Source organism: Balaenoptera borealis (genome assembly GCF_965194805.1).
Source record: "Balaenoptera borealis genome assembly, chromosome: 5".
NCBI classification, from domain to species: domain Eukaryota; kingdom Metazoa; phylum Chordata; class Mammalia; order Artiodactyla; family Balaenopteridae; genus Balaenoptera; species Balaenoptera borealis.
In genome coordinates, this window is record NC_138862.1 from 84,544,959 (window position 1) to 84,572,884 (window position 27,926).

At 35.3% G+C, this 27,926-nt stretch overlaps 1 protein-coding gene across 10 annotated transcripts in view; it reads right to left on the minus strand.

The window, feature by feature from the left end:
• Positions 1 to 27,926, minus strand: part of ATP11B (ATPase phospholipid transporting 11B (putative)) — a 141,171-nt gene that overhangs the window by 86,722 nt on the left and 26,523 nt on the right. For 6 of the 10 annotated variants that reach the window (XM_082393901.1, XM_082393899.1, XM_082393908.1 and 3 more), the window contains exons 3-11: positions 23,335 to 23,424; positions 21,599 to 21,679; positions 16,472 to 16,579; positions 16,156 to 16,284; positions 15,425 to 15,528; positions 7,504 to 7,551; positions 5,282 to 5,346; positions 2,697 to 2,778; positions 574 to 724 (exon numbers count right to left, since the gene is read on the minus strand). In XM_082393901.1, coding sequence (XP_082250027.1) covers positions 574 to 724; positions 2,697 to 2,778; positions 5,282 to 5,346; positions 7,504 to 7,551; positions 15,425 to 15,528; positions 16,156 to 16,284; positions 16,472 to 16,579; positions 21,599 to 21,679; positions 23,335 to 23,424 — 858 coding nt within the window. The remainder of the gene's footprint in view (positions 1 to 573; positions 725 to 2,696; positions 2,779 to 5,281; positions 5,347 to 7,503; positions 7,552 to 15,424; positions 15,529 to 16,155; positions 16,285 to 16,471; positions 16,580 to 21,598; positions 21,680 to 23,334; positions 23,425 to 27,926) is intronic. The other 4 variants (XM_082393904.1, XM_082393905.1, XM_082393906.1 and 1 more) reach the window with 4 other exon arrangements.

Consider the following 27,926-nt stretch of genomic DNA (forward strand, 5'->3'; position numbering starts at 1 on the left):
AAATATGTTCCTGTGATTATCTGCTTTTTGGTCTCTTGAGATTCAGACTTATCTTCCAATATTTGTACTTTAATCTAAAGTGAAATTTGGAGAACAATTTACCAAAATTGCAGGTTAACTTCTCCTGGTAGTCCATATTTAATCAGTTTAAAACTTTTTATGACATAATTTGTATTTACTTCATACCACCAATATAGACAGTAAAACTCCTTGAATTATTCTGATAGAATTGAAAATTCTATTTACATACAGTAAATAGAATAAAAATTTCAATTTGTAGTACTGAAGTGGAATGCCAATACAGATGACTTAAATGTCTGTGATCTCTTTTAATTATTCAAGTCATGCCATAGGGAATATAACTGCTTATGCTGTAAAATGTAAAAAGCATACCAGTACAAACATGCTGGCTACTCTTCACGTGCAATATCCTTTTGTCACCCTTGAATAGTGATAGTTTTAGGGATGACAGTGGTCACTCCTATCAGAAGTCACTACCAAAGCATTAAAAGAAATAAAATTTCCAAAGAATAAAATTTTCTTTGTAACAGAGTCAAGAACACCATGAAGTACCTTACTACTATTTCTTTGATGTTCTGTTTTTTGGTTATACCAAGGTTCATCCCACTTTTCTTCAGCTTGCCATGTATATTTCAAGATAGTACTGATGATGGCTTCAGAAATAAGGATTATTAGATAAATTATCAAAAATGTATTCATTGACCTGAAATGAAGAAAGAGAATATAAAGTGTATCAATTATATGTTACTATACTCATTTGTTTGGAAATTAACATTGGTATTAAATAAGATACTAAATATCAATATATAAGATATTACAGTAGCTATTTAAAGGACACAGTCTTTGTTTTTAAGAAATGACCATTCAATTCAATCCATTTACTAGCAATAAAAGAACAGATACATAAGATTACAAGCATATTTACTATAGTTAACTACCGTTCAAAATGCTTATAGTGGGCTTCTCTGGTGGTGCCGTGGTTAAGAATCCGCCTGCCAACGCAGGGACATGGGTTTGAGCCCTGGTCTGGGAAGATCCCACATGCCACGGAGCAACTAAGCACATGTGTACCACAACTACTGAGCCTGTGCTCTAGAGCCCGCGAGCCACAACTACTGAGCCCGTGTGCCACAACTACTGAAGCCCGCGCGCCTAGAGCCCATGCCCCGCAACAAGAAAAGCCACTGCAATGAGAAGCCTTCGCACAGCAATGAAGAGTAGCCTCCGCTTGCCGCAACTAGAGAAAGCCTGCACACAGCAACGAAGACCCAATGCAGCCAAAAATAAATAAATAAATCATTAAAAAAAAAAAAAAAAAAGAAGAAGAAGAAGAGGAGGACACTTCTGCATTAGCCTGTCCCAGGAAGAAGAGAGACATGAGAGGCAACGCTGAGTCATCCCAGCTCCTCCCGGCAGAGCTCAGCTGACCCTCAGCCAATCCACTCATCTGTGACAATGAATGGAAGTGAATGAGTTGTAGGACAGTTTATGATGCAGCAATTTGGTGGCAGTGGCTCACTGGTACACCCTTTATGTTGGTACTTCCCCATAGCCAATAAACCTGCCTAAGTCTCCCATTAGGCAGGGAGACTCCCAAGAGTCTTTTCTCTGGGGGAGAAAAAAAATGAAATCTTGCCATTTGTGACAACATGGATGAATCTAGAGGTCATTATGATAAGTCAGACAGAAAAAGACAAATACCGTATGATCTCACTTATATGTGGAATCTAGAAAAACAAAACAGGGACCTCCCTGGTGGTCCAGTGGTTAAGACTCTGCTTTCCAATGCAGGGGGTGCGGGTTCGATCCCTGGTCAGGGAGCTAAGAATACACACACAGTCCCTGGTTGAGGAACTAAGATCCCACATGCCTTACAGCCAAAAAAAACCCAAAAACATAAAACAGAAGCAACATTGTAACAAATTCAATAAAGACTTTCAAAAATGGTCCACATCAAATAAATAAATAAATAAATATTAAAAAACAAACAAAACAAAACAAAATGAAAACAGACTCACAGATACAAATAGGTGGTTGCTTGCTGGTATTGGGGGGATGGGTAAAATAGGTGAAAGGGATTAAGAGGTACAAACCTTGGGTTATAAAACAAGTAAGCCATGAGAATGTAATATACAGCATAAGGAATATGGTCAATAATATTGCAATAACTTTGTATGGGGACAGACAATTACTAGACTTACTGTGGTGATCATTTCATAATGTATGCAAATGTCAAATCACTATGTACTACACCTGAAACTAACATAATATTTTATGTCAACTATATTTCAATAAATTAAAATTAAATAAATAAAAATGAGAAACCATCCCTATCTTCAAGGATACTATCTTTTGTTGACTTGAAATATATATTTTTATATACACATTTTATACATATAGAATAATATACATATCAATAGTCATATTGGGACTTCCATGGTGGCTCAGTGGTTAAGACTCTGCGCTCCCAATGCAGGCAGCCTGGGTTTGATCCCTGGTCAGGGAACTAGATCCCACATGCATGCTACAACTAAGAGTTCACATGCTGCAACTAAGGAGCCCTCAAGCGACAACTAAGGAGCCTGCCTGCCGCCAACTAAGACCCACTGCAAGCAAATAAATAAATTTTTAAAAAGTCATATTTATGTGTAAATAAATGAAAATAGTTTTCTTACTTTTCTACTGCAGATCGTTTCTGTGATTTGCTCTTGTAATTTAATGCCATCTTAGTTTCCATTCCAGTATACACAGCAACACCTGCAAAACAAAACAGTCTTAAGATAATCCTCTACCATATTTCACAAAAGAAATGTACTCACTAGCACGAAAGAAAATCTAAGAAACTGTATCATCTGAGAGTTGTCAGAATTTGGCTTTCCTTTAAGTCTTTCTGGAGTCTTTTAAAAAAAGGCTTTCCAAGTGCAATTTTGGGAAATTCCAGTCATTCAACCTGCTGAATGAGGAAGGCATGTGGGTTCTGTTCCTGAATTACAACTGGGATATCTGAATGAAAGAGGTATTATTTGAGTTGGAATTGATGGAGGAAAGAATTCGGAAAGATAAAGAAGGCAGGGAAGGCTATAATAGACAGAGCAAACAGTGTTGACAAAGAAATAGAAAAGCACTTTCTGTTAGGCTGTAACAATGGATTGGCGTCAGTTTGAAAGACCTTGAATGCCAGAATCTGGAGTCTAGACATAATCTCATAAACACTGGAAAGATAATATGGAATCTGCCAGAGTAAATGAAATAAACACAAGGAAAGTGCTATTTAAAAAATACGTGCCTATGTGAATGACTGAGATGAGAATGACAGTAATAAGGGGACTAAAACTGGGGTAAGACCAGTCTTATTAAAAAACTTTGGAGTTAGAGCTTGGTTTGAAGGCTAGCTCTGCCACTTATTAGTTCCGTGACCTTGAGCAAGTTATCTAATCTTTCTGAGTCTCAATTTCCCCATCTTTAAATGGGAAAAATATCTAATAAAACTGGTATGAGAGTTGTGTGACAGATTAGCAAAATGCCTAGAAACAGAAAGATGATCAATAACTGGAATTTTCACTATTGGAATTATCCTTCCAAGGCAGGGATTACAACTCAAATGACAAAGGGCACCAAAATTATAGAAATGTGAGAAATCAGACAAAATGGTACAACACAGAGAGGTTGTGCTGAGGAAAATAGCAGACTCATTTAAAGGCATTCAAACACACATTTCCTAAATTTTAAGAGTGTGAAAGGTGTTACTGCTAGAGAGTTGTTAAAATACAGCATTACACGAGAGGGCCTAAAAGCCCTGGAGATTTTCTCTGGCTTCTGCCATTAAAACTTTACTATGGTCCCCTTTTAAAAATTGTGGTAAAATACACATAACATACAGTTTGCCTTTTTAATACAATTCAGTGGCACTTAGTTACATTCACAATGTTGTGCAACCATCCTAATCTAAGTTGAGACTATTTCATCACCCGCCCCCCGCCAAAAAAACCCTGTACCCATTAAACAATCATTCCCAATTCCCCTCCACTCCCCAGCTGTTGGGAACCACTAATCTACTTTCTGTCTCTATGAATTTGCATATTCTGGGTATTTTAAGTATAAATGAAATCATACAATATGTGGCCTTTTGTGTTTGACTTCGTTCACTCAGCATAATGTTTTCAAAGTTTATGTATGTTGTAGCATGTATCAGTACTTCATTTCTTATGGATGAATAATATTCCATTACTTGGATATCCTACAATTTGTTTATCCATTCATTAGTTGATAGACATTTGGGCAGTTTCTACCCTTTGGCTATTGTGAACAGTGCTGCTATGAACATTCTCATACAAGCCTTTGTTTGAGCACCTGTCTTCAATTCTTTAGGGTATATAGCTAGAAGCAGAATTGCTGAGTGATATGGTAATTCTATGTTTAACTTATTGAGGAACTGCCAAACTATTTTCCACAGCAGCTGCAACATTCTATACTCCCACCAGCAATGTATGAGGGTTCCAATTTCTCCACATCTTTGCCATACTAGTTATTTTCCTTTTTAAAAAATATATGGAATTCTTTATCAGAGAGCCTAATACTGAGAGATAAGATACAGTACAGTAAACAGGAAACAAGAGACTGAGGAAGAAGAGCTCAAAAGCTGTAAATATTCAGTGAATAACATAAGCTGGCCAGAATACGACGGGCCATTCCTGAAAGGCGAGGAGCCAGTTGACAGCCACAGGTTATCACTGACTTCACAATTTACCTAGAGTTGACTCAGAGCATAGTGAATTAGTTCAGCTCGACAATGCAAGACCACTATTTATTCATCCTTTTGATCCAGTCAGTGTATGTTCCAACAGTATCTGTTATATAGTCACAGATCAATAAGATTTCATTGAATGAATAAATGGATGAACAAATGAGTCAGCAGTTTTAACAATCCAATCTAAGAATAATCATAATGGAATTATACAAGTGGTTTACTGCACCAAGGTGTCAGAGTATATAGTTCTCAACACCATTAACAGAAGTGCCAGAATTATCTTAGCATGAAGTATTCACGAAGAAAATATAAGAGCAAGGTTCTAACCTATTACTCAAAAATAGGAATTAACAAAAAATACAACACAAAATTATATTAATACCATCTTTGAAAGAAAATTATCATAGACAATAAATTATCTAACCAAAAGACCACAAATGCTGTGCTTTTAAAAATACTTCATATAAAGCATCAAAACAAATCTATAATTTTAAATTTTCAATATATACAAACCAAAAATTTCTTTTGTGTTTTTTAATCTGGCTCCACGAAGCAAGAGACTCTCTGGCCCCAGAGGTCTAGGGAAAAAATAACCAAAACCATTGAATATATTAAAATTTCAATTAATTTTAAAATGGCATCTTTAGCAGACAGAAGGTACTTCAGCTATACTTATAACAATGCTTTCATATAAAACCAAAATCTCTGCTACTGTAAAGCTGTCGAGGTCAATCATGATGTTAGTTACCATAACAACAAATATCTGCCTTAGCATTTCAGTCATTTTAAGATTAATGGCTCAGAAATAAGACTATGCCTGTAGATAAAATCACAAAGCCACTTGTTTTAGAAGTTTAAACATAAAACTCAACAAAACCAAAAATTAAGCAATGACTTTAAAATGTTTTACAGAAGATAAAATTTTAAAATTTTGAGCAAAATCAATTAACAGTTTTCAAAGGGAAAATACAGAATTAAAATGCAGTGTAAACAAGGTTGCGTGAAGAAAAAAATGCAAAATAAACATAAATTGTAGTATGATTTGTATATAACTGCATGAGTTCTGCACAATTAAAATTATACTAGGTTATAAAAGATAACATAGTAAGTGAGTTAGTACTTTTTCTAGGCAAGATCAACACTACAACTTGACTACTTGCATTGCATACTTCTTGGAGCACAGGTCTTCTTGCTGTTTGAATTTCTCTCCATAAAGGAGATATAAAACGAGAAGAAATAACTAGAAAGGAAAATTGTATTTTCTTAGTGATAGCAAATGGTAATACTCTGGTATGGATAAGTAAAAAAGCCTTAATTTTGTTGATATTCCTTATCATAAGGCTTCTCTGAAATATACATACAGTTATCCAAATCAAACAGAATCTGAACCAATTCTGAAGAGGTCTGCAAACCTAAAACACTGTAAAAAAAATAATCCAATGAACACAGCGGGGGTGGGGGGGAGGCCAGGTGTTTGGGCTATGGTTAACAAGTATGGTTTTATTATATAGTTGTATCTGGAGCACACTGAATGGATATTACAAAATCAATAATTCAGGAGCCATATTATAGCTCTTTTCTACTTGGTTTTGGTTCCAGCAATGAATAGAAAAACTTTGAGCTCATGTTGGCATATAAAATTGGGATATAATGATAGAAAGCTTCAAATTAAAAGATAATCCATCAGTTCACTCTGGTTGCTTTAGCAAAGAACACGGCTCTCTTTTTTTTTTAAAACCATTCTACCTGCTAAGGTAACATAATTGACCTTTTCCTTTACCAGCCACAATATCTTAATGCAATTCATACTATGTATCCACACATGCATCCCAGTATGTCACTACAGAAATCAAAATAAAACCCAGCCACTGTTATTCAGCAGGGGTCCTACACTTACAAAGACCTTGTTACACAGTTTATTGAAAGTGCTCCTGTGTTGACTTTTATTAAAAATGTGAATCCATGCTGATGCATATTTTTGGTAGCTTGTCTTAAGGATTTCATTTTAAAAAATATTCAACTCTTTATGTCAGTGACTTATTTCATGCAGTCAGTATAAATTGAACGTCTCCAGAAAAGAGGTGGAGTGCTACGTTAATTAGAAGTTCAAGGGCTGATTCCAAGGTTTATTCTAAATTCAGCTTTGTGGTCATGAGTAACAATGTAATCTCACCCTATTAGAAAATCTTTGAAATGACCCAAAGCCTTTCATGTACATACCAGAAATTAACCTGAATATTGAGGGAAAACAAATCAAAACAACCAACCAACCAAATAACCAATCAGAAGAGTATATAAGAAGTTATTGGCCAATAAATATTCTAGTTTGTAAGGAATGATTTTGAAGTGAAGAAGACCATAACATTTTTATTTGTTAAATATTACATAAGACATTTTTTGTATTACAGACTTATGTGGTGGTAGGTTTAGATGTGTAAGGATCTGGATAGGGACCACTATGATTCCTTTATGTTACTACCTAATATATCAGACAAAGAAATACGAGTACATAAATAATCTTACTAAATGATTTTGATGTCATTTCCTGGCATTTGCTTCATCCTCATCTCATCTGCTGCTAGAAATTACTAGAAGATGAAATGCTAAATGTTTTTAAATTAACCCTTTCCCATGATATGCTGCTTACTTATCTAATCTCCCTTTAACTTGATTTTAGTCCCTCCCCCAAACAATTCTCACTTAAAAGCGATTGGATAATGCAAATTTATTCTTACCTTACAATTTCTTCCATTTGTTGAGTTATTATCATTCGTCCCATGAATCTATCAAAGAATTCACTATGTTACAAAAAAACTAATGATACATTACTTATGACATCAATGGGTGGAAAATTTTAAGACAGTTCTGGCACTATTCTTAGATATGAAACAAAACCAATCTTTTGCATATATGAATGGTCGATATTCATGTTAGAAATTACAAAGGTAAATCAGTCATTAAGCTTTAAAAAATTAATATTCTTAGAGTCCCAGGGAGCGATCAGTGGTGCTGTTTGCCTTATCATCCTCTTCTGCTTCACCCCTTTCCCTTTCCTGAACTGCTTTGTGGAGGAGCAGTGTAAAGCCTTCCCTCACCATGAAGTGTGCTCCTTGCCATCTGCTGCATAATCTTCCTGGGCTTCGCAGATGATGTATTGAATCTGCACTGGCGCTATAAGCTGCTGCTGCTGCCCACAGCTGCCTCACACTACCTCTCCTCATGGTCTATTTCACCAACTTTGGCAACATGACCTTTTTGGTAGCCAAGCCTTCTGCCCAATTCTTGGCCTGCATCTAGACTTGGGGATCCTGTACTATGTCTACATGGGGCTGCTGGCAGTGTTCTGTACATGACCCTTGTCAACTTGCTACTTAAAGTCTATGGGTCCATGCATTAGAGAAACCTCACTCTGTTCCTGCTGCTGCTACACGTCATGGGCGGTGTTGTTACCTTCTCCAATGGGTACAAGCTTGTCCAACTCTTCTGTGATGTCTGATTCCCCTAATCCATTGCCCTTTGCTTCACAGCCTCCAGGGTTCCTGACTCAGGTTGACCTCTTCTGGATCAAGACTGCCTCTGGGCTCAGGCCTCTCCCACCCTTCATTCTCCTTCAGATTTTGTCCTCAACATTTCCTTTCCCCTGTGATTATTGACATCCTGGGCCTTTCTTGCCCTCTAATGACTACTGATTGGACTTTGCCTATGGCTTTCTTCAACTTGCCACTCTCCCCTCTCCATCCCATCTCTGCGACCTCCTAAGGTGGGATACTGTAGCTTTTATGCAGTTACCCACAACTCAAGGAATATATTGGGCCTGGGGATACAGGACACAGGCTCCTGGCTGGGGATAAGGACACAGGCTCAAAGATGACTTGACATTTGACTATAAATTAAGTATTCTGATGATTAAGAGCAGACTGGGACGCCAGGTGTTCCAAATGGTGACATGAAAGTATTGTCTTTAAAAAAATAATAATAATATCCTTGCCATCTCTTCTCCAGCTATGAGCAAACTAATGAATGAAAAAATGTTTTCAAAATGGCAATGCAAATGTAATATATTATTATTATTATCAGTTTGGTCATGATGAGACTTTATAATTGCTACACAGAGATGCATATATTATTTAGCTAACAATGAATGCTCATACATTTTTATCACAGTTTACTAAATAAAGACTCCGGTAACCAGAATCATTCATTCACTCATTCACGTACTTATTCATGCACTCATTTATCCAACAAATATTCACTGAGCAACTACTATGTGTGAATTACGTGCGGAGGGTAGAGTAGTAAGCAAAAAAACTATTAGTGACCTCCAGAGCTTCTTTAACTTTTGGTTTCCTGAAATTTAGAGTGAGTGGCCTGTTGTTATAATGAATTTTCATAGCCTGGCCTTTTAGTTCCAACGTCCACTACCAAAACAGCTCCATAGCACAAAGTCAACTCAAGTGAAAAATTACTTTCTATAATAGTGAGAGGTAAATTCTGAGTTGAAGCAAATTCTGGGCAGAGCCTCATGTTAATCATTTAACTATGCAAAGAAATATTAAGCATGACTTTCCAAATGTCCCCTATTATCCCTCCTGTTTCCAGGTCACAGATGCTTTACCCCTTGCAGACTTTGGATTCATTATTTCCTGCTAATCTCTTACTTCTTCTTCCTTCGCCCTCCTGTATCAGGGAGAAGCACTGCTTTTTTTTTTTTTTTAATATTTATTTTTTCGCCGTGCCGCGTGGCATGCGGGATCTTAGTTCCCCAACCAGGGATCGAACCCGTGCCCCCTGCAGTGGAAGCATGGAGTCTTAACCACTGGACCGCCAGGGAAGTCCTGCTTTTTAATTATCTTCACTTAACGGAATTTTATGTAGCTCTGGTTTGAGCCTCAAACTTTGGATTTAGATTCAAAGAGCCAATTCAGCTGGTGACTCCTAGGCACTGTTCAGAGATAATGTGTGGTCAGTCTTTCAATTTTCCTGAGCCAAATGCCAACAAGAGACCTGTTCTCCTTCATTTTATCTGTCCCGTTATCCTTGATTCTAAAGCACTTCTTGTATTTGTTCATGCCAGTACCATGCTGGATTAACTCATTCTGCACTTTCCGTAGCCCTTTCTCCAAACCCACACTATGATTTGTTTCAAAATGGAAAAGAGCTTTATTATTCTTTACTGATTATAAAGACTAAATACACTCAAATACACATACTTTATAAAATGATTCAGACAATGTAAAAAGACGACAAAAAGGAAATAACAATCATCAGTAATCCCACTACTCAAATAAAACATTATTAATATTTTGAGGTATGTTTTCCAGGCTTTTTTTCCATGCACATATAAATATGTATGTATCTTAAAAACAAATATGGGATCATATCATAAATACTGCTGGTAACATTTTCTCCCCACTTAACATGTCCTGTCAAAAATACAGATCCACATCATTACTTTTAATGGCCACACATAGCATTGTATTTTTGGGTCACTGCATAATTAATTTAAGTAATTCACTACTGACAGAAGCTTAGGTTTTTTTCCCAACTTATGGACAGTCTAAACAATATAGCCCTGAACAAGCCAGTGTACATATCTTTTCACATTTTCATTAAGATATATTTCTAGAAGCAGAATTTCATTATTTTGTTAGGAAAAATTCCTAGAAGTAGAACTGATGAGTTAGAGTCTACAAAAAATAAAGAGAATAGAAAGAATAAAAAAAAAGAACAAAAAGAGCAAAGGAGCCAAGGAAAGAGACTATGGAGAATACTGTGAAATAGGCACCTGCTAGAGTCTGTACCTAAACAGAAGACTCTCCTAGTTTTTATTTCTTCCAGTGGTTGGGCAGAGATAATTTCTTAACCATACTCTAGCCTCTCCTCAATAAGCTGTTAAAAGTTTTTTAAAAGGAAATAATGTGGACTTCCCTGGTGGCACAGTGGTTAAGAATCTACCTGCCAATGCAGGGAACAAGGGTTTGAGCCCTGGTCCGGGAAGATTCCACATGCCACAGAGCAACTAAGCCCGTGCACCACAACTACTGAGCCTGAGCTCTGGAGCCCGTGGGCCACAACTACTGAGCCTGTGCTCTAGAGCCTGCCAGCCACAAGTACTGAAGCCCGTGCACCTAGAGCCCGTGCTCCGCAACAAGAGAAGCCACCGCAATGAGAAGCCCGTGCACCACAACGAATAGCCCTCGCTCGCCGCAACTAGAGAAAAGCCCGTGTGCAGCAACAAAGACCCAATGCAGCCAAAAATAAGTAAATAAATAAATTTATTTAAAAAAAAAGAAAAAGGGAAATAATGTAACCACTGTTAACTAATAGGTAATTGGGAAGGAACTGACAATGTTCAAAGGAGAAAAATTAATAAACACAGAAAAATGTTCAGCCTTTCTTTTTTTTCTTTCCTTCCTTTTTTTTTCTTGGCCGTGCTGCATGGCTTGCAGGATCTTAGTTCCCCAACCAGCGATTGAACGCAGGCCCTGGGAGTGAAAGTGCCGAGTCCTAACCACTGGACTGCCGGGGAACTCCCTGTTCAGCCTTTCTAGTAAAACAATAAATTAAAACTAGTTTTAAAACTATAAAACTATTATCTACAAAATTAGCAAAAATTTAAAAACTATAATATTTAATACTAGGGACTTCCCTGGTGGCGCAGTGGTTAAGAATCTGCCTGCCAATGCAGGGGACACCCGCGCACAGCAGAAGAGCCCGCGCACAGCAACGAAGCCCCAGCACAGCCAAAAATAAATAAATAAATAAATTTAAAAAACACAAAAAACAAAACTTAATACTAGTAACATTTTGAAACAATAATAAGCCTCATAAACTTATACTTAGCTCATAGCAATAAAAATTAATCCAATGTTTTTGGAAAGTAACGTGTCAGTAGGTTTAATAAAGGCCAAATTCGATTAGGGTTTTAATCTAATAATTCCACTTTTGCAGCTCTGTCTGTTCTTAGGGAATAATGTAGTATTAGACTATAAACTCTAGGAGTCAGGAGCTATAACTGTTTCTTTACTGCTGCATTCCCAGTATCTAGCACTATGCCTCAGTTATTGGAGGCACTCAATATATGATGAATAAATGGGCAATAAAAATGTTCTCAAATCCTTTGATTAAGTAATACTGTGGAACTCTATCATTCATTTACTCATTCAACAGATATTTATTGAGTGTCTATTCTGTTCTAGGTATTTCAATTCCATAGTTAAGTGAATTTAACACACACTAATCTTAGTTGCATATATCACAGAATTCAATAAAAGGAAGAACTTAAGTGCATAAAATTAAGTCCATAAAGATAGTTATGCTTTTTAACTGTCAACAAACATGTAGTAAGGCCTCCTATATGCCAGATCTGTTCTAGGTGCTTGGGATACCTCAGTGAACAAAACACACAAAGATGTCTGTCCTTGAGTTTACAATTTAGTTGGAGAAGGAGATAATAAGCAACAAACATAATAAATAAGTACATTACATAGTATACTAGAAGGTATTATGTGCTATTAAAAAAAGGCAGGAGAGGGTAAGAAGGATTAAGTCACAGTATTAAATAGTCAAAGTAGGTCTCACTGAAGAGGTGATTTAAGCAAAGACTAGAAGGTGGTAAAGGAGTCAGATAAAGAACAGCTAGTGAAAAGGTAAAAGTGGATATGGCATGTTCAAGGGAAAATAAGGAGGCCAGTGTAGCTGGAGGGTGAGGCGAGAGGGAGAAGGGTCAAAAATTAGATCAGAGATCAGTTGGGGATGGAGGCAATCAGTAAGATCATTATAAAGATATGAGTGAGACAGAAAAGCCATTGTAAGGTTTGGGCAGAGGAATGCCATGATCTGACTTACATTTAAAAAGGATGACTCTGGCTGCTTTTGTGAGAACAGACTGACTGCAAGGGAAAGAAGAGTAAAAGCAGAAAAACCAGTAAGGAAGCCTTTGATAGCAGTAATCCAAGCAGGAGATAATGCTGGTTTGGATCAATTTAGTAGCAGAGAAGGGGGTGAAAGATGGTCAGGTTCTGGATGTATTTTGAAGGTAAACCTATAAGATATTCTGATGGATTGGGATGAGATGTGGGAGAGGAGGTGACAAGAGGTGAGCGGAGAGGGGATGAAGGAGTCATGGCTGACTCCAAGGTTTCTGGCCTGAACAACTGAAAAGATGGACTGTCATCAGCTGAAATGGGAAAGGCCGTTAGCATAAAAACTTCTGGAGGAAAGATCAGGAATTCAGTTTTCAAAATGATTCATTTGAGATTTTTACTAAATATCCAAGTGGAATTGTGGAACAGGAAGTTGGATATAAGAATCTGAAGACTAGGAAAGAAATCTGGGATTGAGATATAAATTTGGAGTCATCAGCATATAGATGGTCTTGAAAGCCATCAGCCGGGATGAGATCACAAAGAGTGAGTTCAGATAGTGAAAGGTATAGGTAGAGGAGGGAAGAGGACTGAGGATAGTCCTGGGGCACTCTAACATCAAGAAGTCAGAAAGAAGAGGAGAAATCAGCCAAAGAGATTGAGAAGGAGGGACTACTGAAGTAAGAGGAAAATCAAGAGAGGGAAATGTCCTGGAAGCCAAGTGAACAAGTTGTACCAAAGAGGAGGGAATGATGAACTATCTAACTACTGGATTCTGAGTTCATGAACTTATATGTTAATAAGGTGTCATGCAATATTTCTAATAGCAAAACAATGGAAGAGTTAAGTATGGAAAGACTGGGGAACCGTTAGGTTCTAGTACATTTACTTAGACTATTAAGCAGCCATTAAAAAAGATCATTAAGAATACTGTGCAGTAAGATGGAAAATACTTTTAAAAAACCCAAAGGCAATCCATATTCTTTCAAGAAATATTAGAAAATATGGAGAATAAAAAAGGTGATTAAAAAGCAGCTGAAATCCTACCACCAAGAAATAAGTACTAACATTCTGACATGTAATTCCTCTAGGTTTTTCTTTCTCTCTATACCTATTTATTTTTTCTATCTAACTACTTAACTACCTATCAAATACACATACATACACATTTCTTTTTATATAATTGGGATCATATGAGAGACTACAGCTCTATAACATTTTATTCAATATTGTATTTCAGTATGTTCCTATGTCATTAAATTCTTTGAAAGCATCATTTTTATTACCTACCTAATTCATCTTACATCTATACCATAAAGCCATTTAAGCATTCCTCCTACTTGGACATTAAAAATGCTTTCAATATTTCCCTTATAAATAGCATATAGTATAGTAAACTGAAAAAATACAGTTAGAGATACATAAAATATCTTTACAGCTGTGAGTTCCTCAAGGATGGAAACTGTGCTTATTAATCTTATTTATCACTTATCATAATGAGCACAAAGGTGCTCAACAATAATTTGTTAAATGAATGAATAAAAACAGCAATAAAAATTTTAAAGTAGTGGTATAATTATGAGTTATTTTTCTATTACAAAAGTCTTCTGTAGTAATTACATTACATTTGTATTTAAAAAAAAATATACTTTCAGTAAGGAAGAAGAAAAGAGAAAATAAAGAGGAACACCTTATATTTAACAGTGAATTATTTCTTATTAAAAAAAAATTTTTTTTAAACTTTCTCCCCATTTTCCAAATAATGTAAAACCACCCACCAAAGCATTAGTTACATTTGATCTCATATTAATCTTATGCTTTCTTAATGCTGCATCATTTTCTAGTTTTTAATACTAATCTTTTAATAATTCACCCTTGTCTGAGACTTGGAAATAACAGCAATAGAGAACTCTTAAAGTACTAAATTCTTCACAGTTAAATCTATCTTATAATTTAAATGCTCTAAAAGCATAGAACTCCAAATTTTTACAGTTAATTGGAAAACACTGTATTGTATCCATATTTGACTTTGATGAAAATGCAAGATCTTTATAATATCACAGAGAAAACTCCATTATAAATATATGGATCCAGAATAAAGATATGTAAGAGATCTGAAAAATCCAATGACTAGTGATAAGATTTTAAAACATTTCAACCAACAAATGGAGATGGAGAATATGACAAGAAGCTGAGGGTAATTTTTACAATGTGGTTATAATTTATATTCTATCACCAGTTATTGAGTAAAAATGAGTAGTTTCTCATGGAAGTCTTTAATAATAAAAAGTTGTTTCCATTCCATAGACCACAATAATTAGCATAGCACTCACTGAAAGATGACTTATACTGTATTAATATTTAGTAAATTGTAATGTTAAAAGGAGTTAGTTCCTACTGAACACAAAGACATGGCCCTTGCCTTCATGGAGCACATATATACACACGCACGCACACACGCACACCGTTAGATTATTTTCTTCTAAGGAAATAATCTTATTTCTGTTGTAACTACTACTATAAAGTTTATTGCTATTGTTATAAAGCCAATTCATACCAAAGTAGAAGGTAATAGGAAAGAACATGTGAATAAAAGCATGGCTTTTGAATTAATACTTTGGCTTAGAATTCTGGCAAATTCTGCTTTTAGCTTTTTTCCCCTTTAACAGATCTCCCACCTTGCTCCCCCCAATAATGTCAATTAGCTAACTAACTCAGTGCACGTTTATCATTGTAAAAACGAAATCTGTAAACAGAACTTAAAATGAGTATGGTGATTATCACACCATACCTGTACAAGTCTGCTTCTGGTTGCTGACATTCTATCACAGCTATAAGAGTGTCCAAATTGGCAACTGTTTGTAATACTGCTGTTTCTGGAACTGCCACATGGGTCTGAAAAAAAGAAAAATTAAATCACACAGTTTTGAGATCTACATGGGACTTTAGATAACATTTATTTCAAACCTCTTTTACGTATGAAATCACAGCATTCTGTAGCTGAGATCACTTAGCTAGATGGCAGAAGAGAAAGAAGAATGTAAAATAACAAGTAGTAAAAGGAGCTACTGTGATTACCTGTCTACAGAGGACATTTGCATACCAGGAAATTAAGTCTGTGTTAACAGTCATTACTGCTCTAAGTTTATTATAAAAAATTTAATAGGGGGAAAAAGTGAATCAAATAAAATCCTTGATTGTATCAATACTCTGAAAATTGAGAAAAATGTAAATGTGTCCCCTATCTAAAAAAGCACCAATGTATTAGAAGATTATTTTTTTCCTAAAAACACTTTTCACTTTTCTTAAACTTGACTAAATTATGTGAGGCTATCCTTGAAGTAAATGTATAATAACATTATTTCTTTAAAAAAAAACTTAACTTTTGAAAAGTTTCAGTAATTGAAAACATTTCTCCTTTATCAGGTCAAACTTTATTACCTTAACCAAAGGAAAATATTACTATAATCCAAAGACATTTTGTTCACCAAGAGCTACACTCAAACATAAGCATGTGCAAACCTTCAGGTTAGTTTCTCCATCCAAGCTAGCAGTTGTAACGTGACAAGAACCATCAAGTCGATCTGAGGACAGAAGCACCAAATCTGCAGGGAAAATTTCATCTTTGGCTACTCGAACAATATCACCCACCTATGAAGAATTTTGGGGAAAAGTGGATATACAGATTTTAAAAGGCAAGGACTTAATTTTATTGAGTTCTAAACAAGTGGTCTATCATAATATTTTAATGTAGGAAAGCAGACTTTTAACTAAAACATAATCAGAGAATTTGTGATTTCAAAATATAATTGATTTCTATTATTTACTAAGTGCATACCCGAATGTTTTTTGATCTAGTTTTTACAAGGCCACCACTTCGAACAACATAAACAGGAGCTCCATTAACTTCATTATCTGAGTTATGTCTTAACCAATCTTCATATCCCTGTAAACATCAAAAGAATAAAAAATGCCCCTCTTAGTATTAGAAGATACTTTTTATCAAATGAGAAAAAGAAACATAAAAACTTCCCCCAAACATTTCATTCATTAGAATTATGTTAGGCTATTCTGACTCAGGTATTTGACATTCATCACTACTAGAAACACTCTCTTCTCTGGGTTTTCATCACATACATGTTCCTGGTTTTCATACTATCTCTCTAGTTACTCCTCCTCAGCTTTCTTATGGGATGCTCCTTCTATGTCACCTTAATGGGCCTTTTTTTTCACCGTTCACTTTCTCACTACCAGATTTCTTCTATCCCTGTGTCTTCAAAAAGTTCTGAAATTTAGGGACTTCCCTGGTGGTGCAGTGGTTAAGAATCTGCCTGCTAATGCAGGGGACACGGGTTCGAGCCCTGGTCTGGGAAGATCCCACATGCCGCGGAGCAACTAAGCCCGTGTGCCACAACTACTGAGCCTGTGCTCTAGAGCCCACAAGCCACAACTATTGAGCCCACGAGCCACAACTACTGAAGCCTGTGCACCTAGAGCCTGTGCTCTGCAACCAGAGAAGTCACTGCAATGAGAAGCCCACGCACTGCAACGAAGAGTAGCCCCCGCTCGCCGCAACTAGAGAAAGCCCGTGCACAGCAACAAAGACCCAACGCAGCCAAAAATAAATAAATAAAAATAAATAAATTTATATTAAAAAAAGGGAAACATAAGCATTTCACAAAGAATCTTTGATTAAATGTTAAAGAGTGGCAATTTAAAAAAAAGATTTATTTATTTATTTTTTATTTGCTTGCACTGAGTCTTAGTTGCGGCAGGAGGGCTCCTTAGTTGTGGCTTGCGGGCTCCTTAGTTGTGGCTCACTAGCTCCTTAGTTGCGGCATGCATGTGGGATCTAGTTCCCTGACCAGGGATCAAACCCAGGGCCCCTGCATTGGGAGCATGGAGCCTTATCCACTGGAAATGACTTATGCTATTTTAGAGAAAATTCAAGAACTCAGAGGTATAGCACAAGTATAGATAATGGAATGATATCTAAGAGATAACATTAAGTGATAAAAGTAAGGTACAGAATGTGTTGTAGTCTATGCTATCATTTGTGAAAAATATATGCTTACTAATGTGAACACTTTGTATAGATACCTGGACTAATGTACAAATAATGGCTCCCTCAGGGGAGGAGAACTAGGGGACTAAGGGATAGGAACATAAGAGACTTTTACTATATGTTATTTTATTTATTTATTTATTTATTTAAATATTTATTTGGTTTACAATAGCCAGGACATGGAAGCAACCTAAGTGTCCATCGACAGATGAATGGATAAAGAAGATGTGGCAGATATATACAATGGAATATTACTCAACCATAAAAAATGAAATTGAGTTATTGGTAGTGAGGTGGATGGACTTAGAGTCTGTCATACAGAGTGAAGTAAGTCAGAAAGAGAAAAATAAATACTGTATGCTACATACATATGGAATCTAAAAAAAAAAAAAAAAAAAACGTTCTGAAGAACCTAGGGGCAGGACAGGAATAAAGACGCAGATGTAGAGAATGGACTTGAGGACAGGGGGAGGGGGAACGGTAAGCTGGGACGAAGTGAGAGAGTGGCATGGACATATGTACACTACCAAAAGTAAAATAGATAGCTAGTGGGAAGCAGCCACATAGCACAGGGAGATCAGCTAGGTGCTTTGTGACCACCTAGAGTAGAGGGGTGGGATAGGGAGGGTGGGAGGGAGGGAGACGCAAGAGGGAGGAGATATGGGGATATATGTATATGTATAGCTGATTCACTTTGTTATAAAGCAGAAACTAACACACCATCGTAAAGCAATTATACTCCAATAAAGATGTTAAAAAAAAAATTATTTGGCTGTGCTGGGTCTTAGTTGCGGCATGTGGGATCTTCGTTGCAGCATGCAGGACCTTTAGCTGTGGCATGTGGGATCTAGTCCCCTGAACAGGGACTGAACCCAGGTCCCCTGCATTGGGTGCACACAGTCTTAACTGCTGGACCACCAGGGAAGTCCCTATATGTTATTTTATACTGTTTCCATTTTTAAAAAATATGTGCATCTATTACCTAAAAATATTATAACATTATAAAATATAAAATAAATACTAAAGATTGCTCTGAAGGTCTATGTTTTTCAGGGAGAATCCTTTTGGGAAAGCATTTTTAAGACACAAATTATGTTGGCTCAATTTAAGATGTGGTATGTCAATTTTAGAGAAATTTAATTGAGAGTCAAAATACTTTTCCTGAAACTGTCAAAAAGCATACTTTTATAGTCAGATAACATCAATAAAGCAATAATTTTAAAATTGTCTTTTTCTGAAGTTATCATTCCATTTACTTCCATTGACAAATTTAAACTAAAACAAAAATGTATTAGAAATCTTTGGCTTACAAGTACAAATGAAAGAGTATCATTACATACAATCTATGATACAAAATAGACTGCTTTTTCACAAGAGCAGTCATAAGCAGATTTACTTAGGGTTTTTTTATTTTGATTTTTTAAAAATTTGTTTTGTTTTGTTTTTAGCAGTTATACAGCGATTTTATTATAGTGCAGGGATTTCAAGTGCTAACGTAATTTCTGATTTTTCAACTGAAAACTCTAGAGACCGTTTCTTGATGTTTCCTACCCTGGAAAATGTTGCTTCCCTTGATTCTTCAGACTCTTGTTGTTCTGCTTTTTACATTCCTAATTACCTTTCATATCTTGCTTACTATTATTCTTTTGCGTAGATACATTTGTCTCCCCAAATCCAAATATATATCAGCAACAACTCTAAACAGTTGGGGAGGCATACAGTTAAAATCTTTTTAAACACAAGTTTACAAACTATAATTCATCCTACATGTCACTGCCAGATATGTCACTGCCAGATTAAGCTTTCCAAAACACTGTTTTAATTCACTATCCTGTTCAAACCCCTCCTGATAACTCTCAAAGAGTCTTCCAGCCTCATTAATTTAGTACCAACATCCATTTCCAGTATGTTATCTTTTAGTACATTCCTACACAGGGTCAAACATTAGTCAGATATGTCATTCCCTAAAATAGGTCTTGCCTTTTCTTCCATTTAAGCCTTTGCTCAAGTTGTTTGTTTCTATCTCACCTTCTTTACCAACTATCATTTTATCCATATTCCAAGTCTCATCTCTAATAATATTTCTTCCATGAAGCCTTCCTTGATTATCCAGATGAAGTGTTCCATCCTTTCTCTGAATACCTACAGCTCACTGGCTCTTTCTATGATCTTATTAAACTATAATTATTTTTGTATTTGGTCTTGCCTTCTCTACTTCATAGGTTTTAAGCTCATACAGGACAAAGATTATGATATTTACCAGAGCACTATATCTTGCATTACACAACTAAAGAGAAGACAATATGCAAATATAGTTGGAAGAAGTTAAAAAAAAAAATCTAACAACTTCATTCATATTAAAGTATAAACCAGGGCAAGAAGTATTACAACATTTAACATTGCCTTAAAAATATTCAAGAGATTCATTCATTCATTTATTCACCTATCAAACAAATATTTACTGAAGGCCAAATATGTGCACAACCTTGTTCTGGTCACTGGTAATAAACTAGTAATATAAAACAAAGTCTCTGCCCTCATTGAACGAAACATTCAAATGAAGATGACAGACAAACTAATGAATAAGCATTTATTCAATAGAACCATAGGCAGGCAAAAATGATATGAAGCAAAAAGACCAGAGCAGCAAAGGAGAGAGTGACACAGAGGTCAGGAAAAGCCTAAGATATCCAAGTGGAAACAGTTGTATTTCCAAGCACAAAAAGTTGTATATGTGTGTCTGGAGTTCAGAGCATAGTTTCAGGATACATGTAAATTTAAGACCCATCAACATATAAATGGTACCTTAAGCCACTAGATTGGAAGAAATCACCAAAAAGGAAACTATATATAGAAAAGAGGTCCAAGGAACAAATGTGTGTTACTTTGATGAAATAAATGACATCTACAAAGCCAAGTAAATATGTAGTTGCATTAAGGGATGTGGATGCTTACTGACTAAGAGGAATTCTCATCTCCAACAGAACACCGAATATAGGGAAATCAAACTTAGAACAGTAGCATGATATTCTGACACACTAGATAAATCATGTAACTGTTAATCTACAGACTCCCCTTACCCTTATCATGTAAGTAATAAATATACTACATCTCAGAATTATAAAATGTTTTCCAATTTTGTTTCCATGTCAATTTATACCTTATCCCTAAATCTTATATAATGAATATTTATCATACTGACACAAGAAAATTCAAATTAACTCCCTTTCAGGAGGAAGGGTTCAGTTCTGTATAATTGAGCCTCTGGTCCAGTATCTTCTCAAAGATATTTTGAGAAGTGGTAGTATGTAAACATGACATTTCTAGGAATTTTTAAACTTCTTACTTGTCATGTTTATCCAATAATACTGTTTTTCTATACCTACATTTTAATATCAATTCAAGATCTGGTTGAAGCTATTTCCCCTAGAGTACTACTTTACATAAAAATCGACCTCACCAGAGGAAGTTGTAAAAAGTAGGAAAGCACTATATAATTTTTATTCAGAAATGTTCATGCCAGAAGTACATGTTCCACTCCTTATAAACATATCCCCTTTGAACTGTATTTCCTTTAAATACGACCAAACTCTACAAAGATGATTATAATAATTAATCTGTTTCATATATGAATTGGTTTGTACATATAAAATGCTTGTTTTTGGATGCTTCCTAGGTGTATCAAAGGAACGACATATTTTAACAATTGTAATCATCCCATCAGTCACCAGGTACCTGATAACGATGGCTTAACTCAGTTTAATTTTACCATAGGCAGAATCAAATAAATTTCTTCTTATGAAAATTATTTTCACAACAATAAATCTTACTTTGGAGTGGAAATATTAAGCAACTTCTGAATGACTTGGGAGAAAAAAAACAATACAAAGTATTTCATACCTGCTTTATGGCAGTTACTGTTATCACAAAGAATAACGGAAGTCCACTGGTAATTGGACTGGTAGGTGTATCAATCATAAGCTGCATTAAAAAACAGAGAAGGCAGAGTACATTTTATATTGTACACATCACACTATTAACATCTAGAATCTCATAATTATTGGGAAATCTGAAAACATTATACAAAACATGTATCATGGTCCAGATGAAAAAATAACATGAGAGAGAGACTACGCAGTGAGTGTAGTTTAGTTCACAGTTTCACAAGTTCACTTTGATGGCTTTTATATGGGGTTAAGAATATCTAAATGTATTGCATACCCACAAATACTGCTAGAGTGGACTCAGTCTCTGCTTTCTTAACAGAGTACTTAAGGTCTTCCTCGGTATTTGCCTTGGAGGGGAGCTATAGCTGCTCAGAATCTCATTTCACATTTCTTTGCCCATCCTGAGAAATGCTGTAAAGTCTGTCAGTTTTTACCCTGGGATCCAGAATAAACTCACCACTTAGGGAGAGAGAACAAGAAATGGGACTAGGGAAAGGGTTTCTTTCTACAAGCGATATTGTTACACCTAGCGGAGCCAGAAGGGTACAACTTGGAAAATGCTGCTGCAATTATCTAAATCATACAACTGAGATTTCAATAAACTGCTGGAGAAGAAATATTTGCAGTAATTATATTTGGTTATTTAGAACATGGGTCTAACGATTTATTAATATTCCTTTACTGTGGGTAGGCCAATTAAATTTGTTCTACTCCACACACAAGCTGAATTCCTGATCTTAGCTAGTAATTTCACAAATGCATGTTACAGGGACAGAGTAAGTATAAATTTCTCATTTTTCCAACTAAACCAAGCTGAAGTTCTATTGATGAAAAAAAATCAGAAGTTCCTTTTCTGTTCATGAAGCAAAGCAATTAAAAAAAAAAGTTTCCTCAAGCTTTACAGTGACTACTTCACAAGTTTTTTTTCTTTTGAAAGCCCAGGTTCTATGGAGAGAAAAGTTCAGAGTTTATACAAAAATTCAATGCCACACTGGAGGAGACTGCCAAGGTATTATCAGAAAAGAATAACCTCTTTAAAAGAAAATGACAATCACTTAGTTTAAATCTTGATTTATACTCAAGTTTCATAAGCTTATCTCTTGATATTTTGACATTAGGAAAAAAAGCACAATGTGAAAATCAAGAAACTGTCAAACAGCTTATAATGAACATAGATTTAGCTTAAAAAATAGTCTCCTGGAGAAAAATCAATATTCATTTTAAGAATATAATTCTTAAAAATTATAATTAAAAAAATTTTTAAATAAAAGTAAAATTTAAATTAAAAAAAAGAAAAGCCAAAGAAAGATTTACTTTGTACAAAGATGGTTCCATAGGCAGAAATGTGCCAAAAACATGTGCTGTATATTAAAAGCCAAAATATTTATGTCCGAGGCAGAACATCTGAAAGGATGATGTTATTTTCTTGGCTTTGATTATGATTATCAGCACCATAGCAATCAGTGATAAAACGAAATACAATTAATCTTAAAATTCATTGGCTATTTTTCAGACATCTTGATGCGGTTTAAATCATTGTATTCAGTGAATACAATGGGGAAGCCCTGCAAAAAAAAAACAATGGTCCCACAGTCAAATGATTTAGAATGAAATATAACTTTTCCCTGAAGATATATTTTTAGAACTCATGTCTATAAACTTAACAATTTACGAAGTGATAAAGCTTACCTGAACCAAAAATATAATAAGAAAATAAAAGTTTGCCACTCTTCTGAATTGTTCAAATAAATTTTTTGGAACAAAATTCCACACAGTATACTAAAAAAAAAAAAGAAAAAAAAAGAAAAAAAAAGATCAATAAGTTAATATTTTAAAATAATATATACTATATACATATAATAACAAGAAAAGTAGTATCAGATTTACTAAGCCCTTAGACAAATTCATGTAACTCTCAATGCTACAAAAACTATCTGGTTTTTAGAGTTTCAGGGCTTTTATTCTAATTTTTTCTGTCTCTTACTATTTATTGGCAATTTTAGTATAATTTTTAAAAATGAGATAAACTGGAACCCATCAATTTTGCTATTAAATTCTTGGTTTTTTAGAAGTTGGAGATGGCAGATCTAAAATAATATTTTAATAATTGATTTTGGATTTTGGTTACACAAGACTGAACCTAATGCTGAAGATGAAGTAAGAGTTGATAGAAATGCTAACAGTGGATTCAATTTATTTTAAGTTTTATTAAATTTATATTATATTTATGTATTTATTTTATATTTTATTTATTCAGAAACAGAGGAAATGGTATAATTATTCAGTTATTCCGTTAAGCGTGGGATATGGAAAAATAACCTAGAATGTGAAAAAGATTAAAAATTACTTTAGATAAGTGATCACTGGTATAACCATCAAGAAAATCTCATAAAGGATATGAAAATCTGTCACAATGTCAATTTTTAAAGACAGTAGAGTATAATGGTTACGAACATAGATGGTAAAGGGTTAAACTGCTGTGGCCTAAATCCTAATCCAAGGTCATTTAGTGACCTTGGACCTAATCTCTTTGTACCTCACTTTGTGCTTCTATAAAATGAGGACAATAATAACAATCATACTGTATAGGGTTGTTATAAAAATTAAATGAGCTAATATATTTATGAAGCACTTACAACAGACCCTGGCTCATATTAACCGCTGTGTGTCTGTTGTTACATTATTAATCAGTTTATAAGCCTATAATGCTATATTATGGGGGCAGGGTAATATCGTACAAATTTTACTTGTGCCACTCACTATTCACAACACAACTTTATGCATGAAACAGGGAAACACTTCACAGCACTGTTACTTTACCCTATGTCCATTCTCTCAGTAGAATGTAAGATCCCTAGAGACACTGTTTTAGTTACTGCTCTATCGCAGTTACACTAGAGCACACAGAGATCAAAACTTTAGCAGAATAGATAAATAAATAAATATGGTTGGAAAAAGAATTTTTTTTCCAGATAACTCTCCTGATGTCAGGCAATAACCACTGGTCAATTCAACTACTGACCAATAACCATTGGTCAATTCAACTATTGACCAATAACCACTGGTCAATTCAAATATTGACCAATAACCATTGGTCAATTCAACCACTGACCAATTCAAGATTTTCTCTGGTGCAATGGAAGACGGTTCTAATTTCTGAATTTTGGTATGTCAGAAATTTACTTCTTAATCAGTTTTTTCCTTTTCTTTTTTTTTGGCTGCGCTGTGCGGCTTGCAGGATTTTAGTTCCCTGACTAGGATTGAACCCGCGTCCTCAGCAGTAAGAGAGGAATCCTGACCAATGGACCACCAGGGAATTCCCTTAATCAGTTTTTTGAGACCTCAAACATCCTTTCACATATGAACAATTTTATAAATACAGTTAGGGTCCCAGAAGAGCCCACAAAAGCCTATTTGACCCAAGGGTATATAGAGAATAGTACAATGCCTAACACCTTCCTTTCTTAGGTGAAATTATATTTTCAGTTCTAATCTGGGATACCTGCAACATATTTACCTGTGGTAGTGGTAGCACCAGTGGCTCTAGAATCTGGGATTGGGAACTATGTTCAAGACTCTAGAGAGAAGAGAGGTAGAGACTTCCTGGAACCAGAAGAAGTCGGTGCTCAATGTGTGCATATGAGGTGGTAATTCTGGGTCAAACCATCGCCAGTTGATCTTCACTGGGGTAAAAAGGCAGTTGTCCCTACAGGGGTCATAGTATTTCCATGCAACTTCCTCAGCACCAGATCAAATGTATAAAACTTTATAGGAATTAACTTGACGATGTTCTATGTTTTACATCAATCTATATAATAGTGACAATATATTTTACCTTTCAGAATCTTGAAAAGAGCAACTATATAAGTTGGTAATAAAGTAAATTGGTTTCAGGATGCTTTCTTTGGCTAGCTCAATAATACAATGGAAAAAGTGAGAATAAATAAAAATTTCTTAAGAAAGCTAGCTTACAAATGTTAGGAATTATTGTTTTTGGGTTTTCTGAAATACAAACATTAATAGATTGAATGAGTCTAAATTCTGCGTTTGTCCTGTCACACATAGAGGAGGCACTCTAGTAGAATAATATTAAGACACATGAAAAAACTTCTAAGAAAAATAATTCATTATGCTTTAAAATTCTTTTAATTATTATGTAATAACAGTCAAGAAAAATGAACTAGAAGTATACCTTCTCTATAGCTATGTATACAACTTTATCATTGACTTTTTTCCTCCTAAGGTCTGACGTTAGTAAGAAAACGAAAACATGGTCATAAACTTAAACCTTCTGCAAGGAAATTTTTTTTTTTAACATCTTTACTGGAGTATAATTGCTTTACAATGGTGTGTTAGTTTCTGCTGTATAACAAAGTGAATCAGCTATACATATACATGTATCCCAATATCCCCTCCCTCTTGTGTCTCCCTCCCATCCTCCCTATCCCACCCCTCCAGGTGGACACAAAGCATCGAGCTGATCTCCATGTGCTATGCGGCTGCTTCCCATTAGCCATCTATTTTACATTTGGTAGAGTATATATGTCCATGCCACCCTCTCACTTCATCCCAGCTTACCCTTCCCCCTCCCCGTGTCCACAAGTCCATTCTCTATGTCTGCATCTTTATTCCTGTCCTGCCCCTAGGTTCTTCAGAACCATTTTTTTTCCTTTTTTTTTTTTGATTCCATATATATGTGTTAGCATACGGTATTCGTTTTTCTCTTTCTGACTTACTTCACTCTGTATGACAGACTCTAGGTCCATCCACCTCACTACAAATAACTCAATTTCCTTTCTTGTTATGGCTGAGTAATATTCCACTGTATATATGTGCCACATCTTCTTTATCCATTCATCTGTCAGTGGACACTTAGGTTGCTTCCATGTCCTGGCTAGTGTAAACAGAGCTGCAATGAACACTGTGGTACATGACTCTTTTTGAATTATGGTTTTCTCAGGGGATATTGCAAGGAAATTTAAATTTAAGATAAGGAAGTTACTATAGCAAATTAAATTAAAGACATATCATGCATCTACAATGTGTAAGACACACTATAAGAGGAACAAAGAGAAGAAGTTTAATTTAAATAGAGGCGATTAAGAACAATGTATCAATAGCTATATTCAAAGATAAAGTAAAAGAAGGAATAGACAAAGAATTCAATGGGAAGGCAATTCAAGAAGTCAATGAGAAAGAAAAATTTAATGAAGGAGGTCACATTTGACACGGGCTTTAAGAGAGGAACACTCAGCAGACTGAAAATAGGGGGCAAACAGAGGGAGAACATTTCAGGAAGGAAAGACAGAATGAACAAAGGCAGCGAGGAGGGAAGTTGATCGTGGCTTTGTGGGATAGAAGATATACAGTCTGAAAGGAGTTTAGGGGAAAAACAGGGGAGTAGAAAGCCAGTAAAAAGGGAACAATGAGAAGCCAGCTTCATTTATGGTCAGGAAAAAAAAAAGACACTGTCTATATAAATATCTACATTCTTGAAATTGTGGTCAAAAACATGAAATATACATTCTCTGCAAAAACATATAATCTACATTTAAAAAAACTGCAGTTATCAATACAAAATCATAGCAAAGGCACAGTGGTAGGGAAGTTCAACATGAGTTCATGGAATAGCAGGTAATCTGGTTTGGAAGTTTAAAAAAGTGGTAGTGGAATAATAAGGAAGTAATAAGGGAGTAATGAGAAAGACAGTCTCCATGTGTGTGAAAAAAGGGCAATGTTTATTTAAATATCTACATTTTTGAAACTGTGGTCAAAAACATTAAACCTCATACTGCTGCATATAAAAAGTCATATAAAGATAGTTAATCTCAGAAGTTCTCCAGGACACTCAGCTTCCAGTATTTGCAGACTGTGAACTCCTAGCAGATAAGAATTATGAAAACTAGATTAAAACAAACTATTTAAAATCCTGGAACATGTCCAAAATATAGACAGAAACTGGAAGAGAGTTTAATTTCAAAAAAATTACAAATGGAAGGAGTATGAATGATAAACTATGGCTTCTTAGCCTAAAGATAATATCCAACTCTCACTGCTATAGCAGCCAAACAGTGGGGGAAAACTACCCCCTTATCAACAAAATATCACAGAGATTCAGAGTTCAGGGCTAGAAAAGTGGCTGCAAATTGATGGGAAAATACTGATCGCGAAACCACGCAAGGAAAATGACCCAAATTCAGGACATAAACTATCCAAACCTAGGCTGACAGCTAAACTATGCACTAAAAAGGAAATGAACTAATGATACTGATACTTGCAAC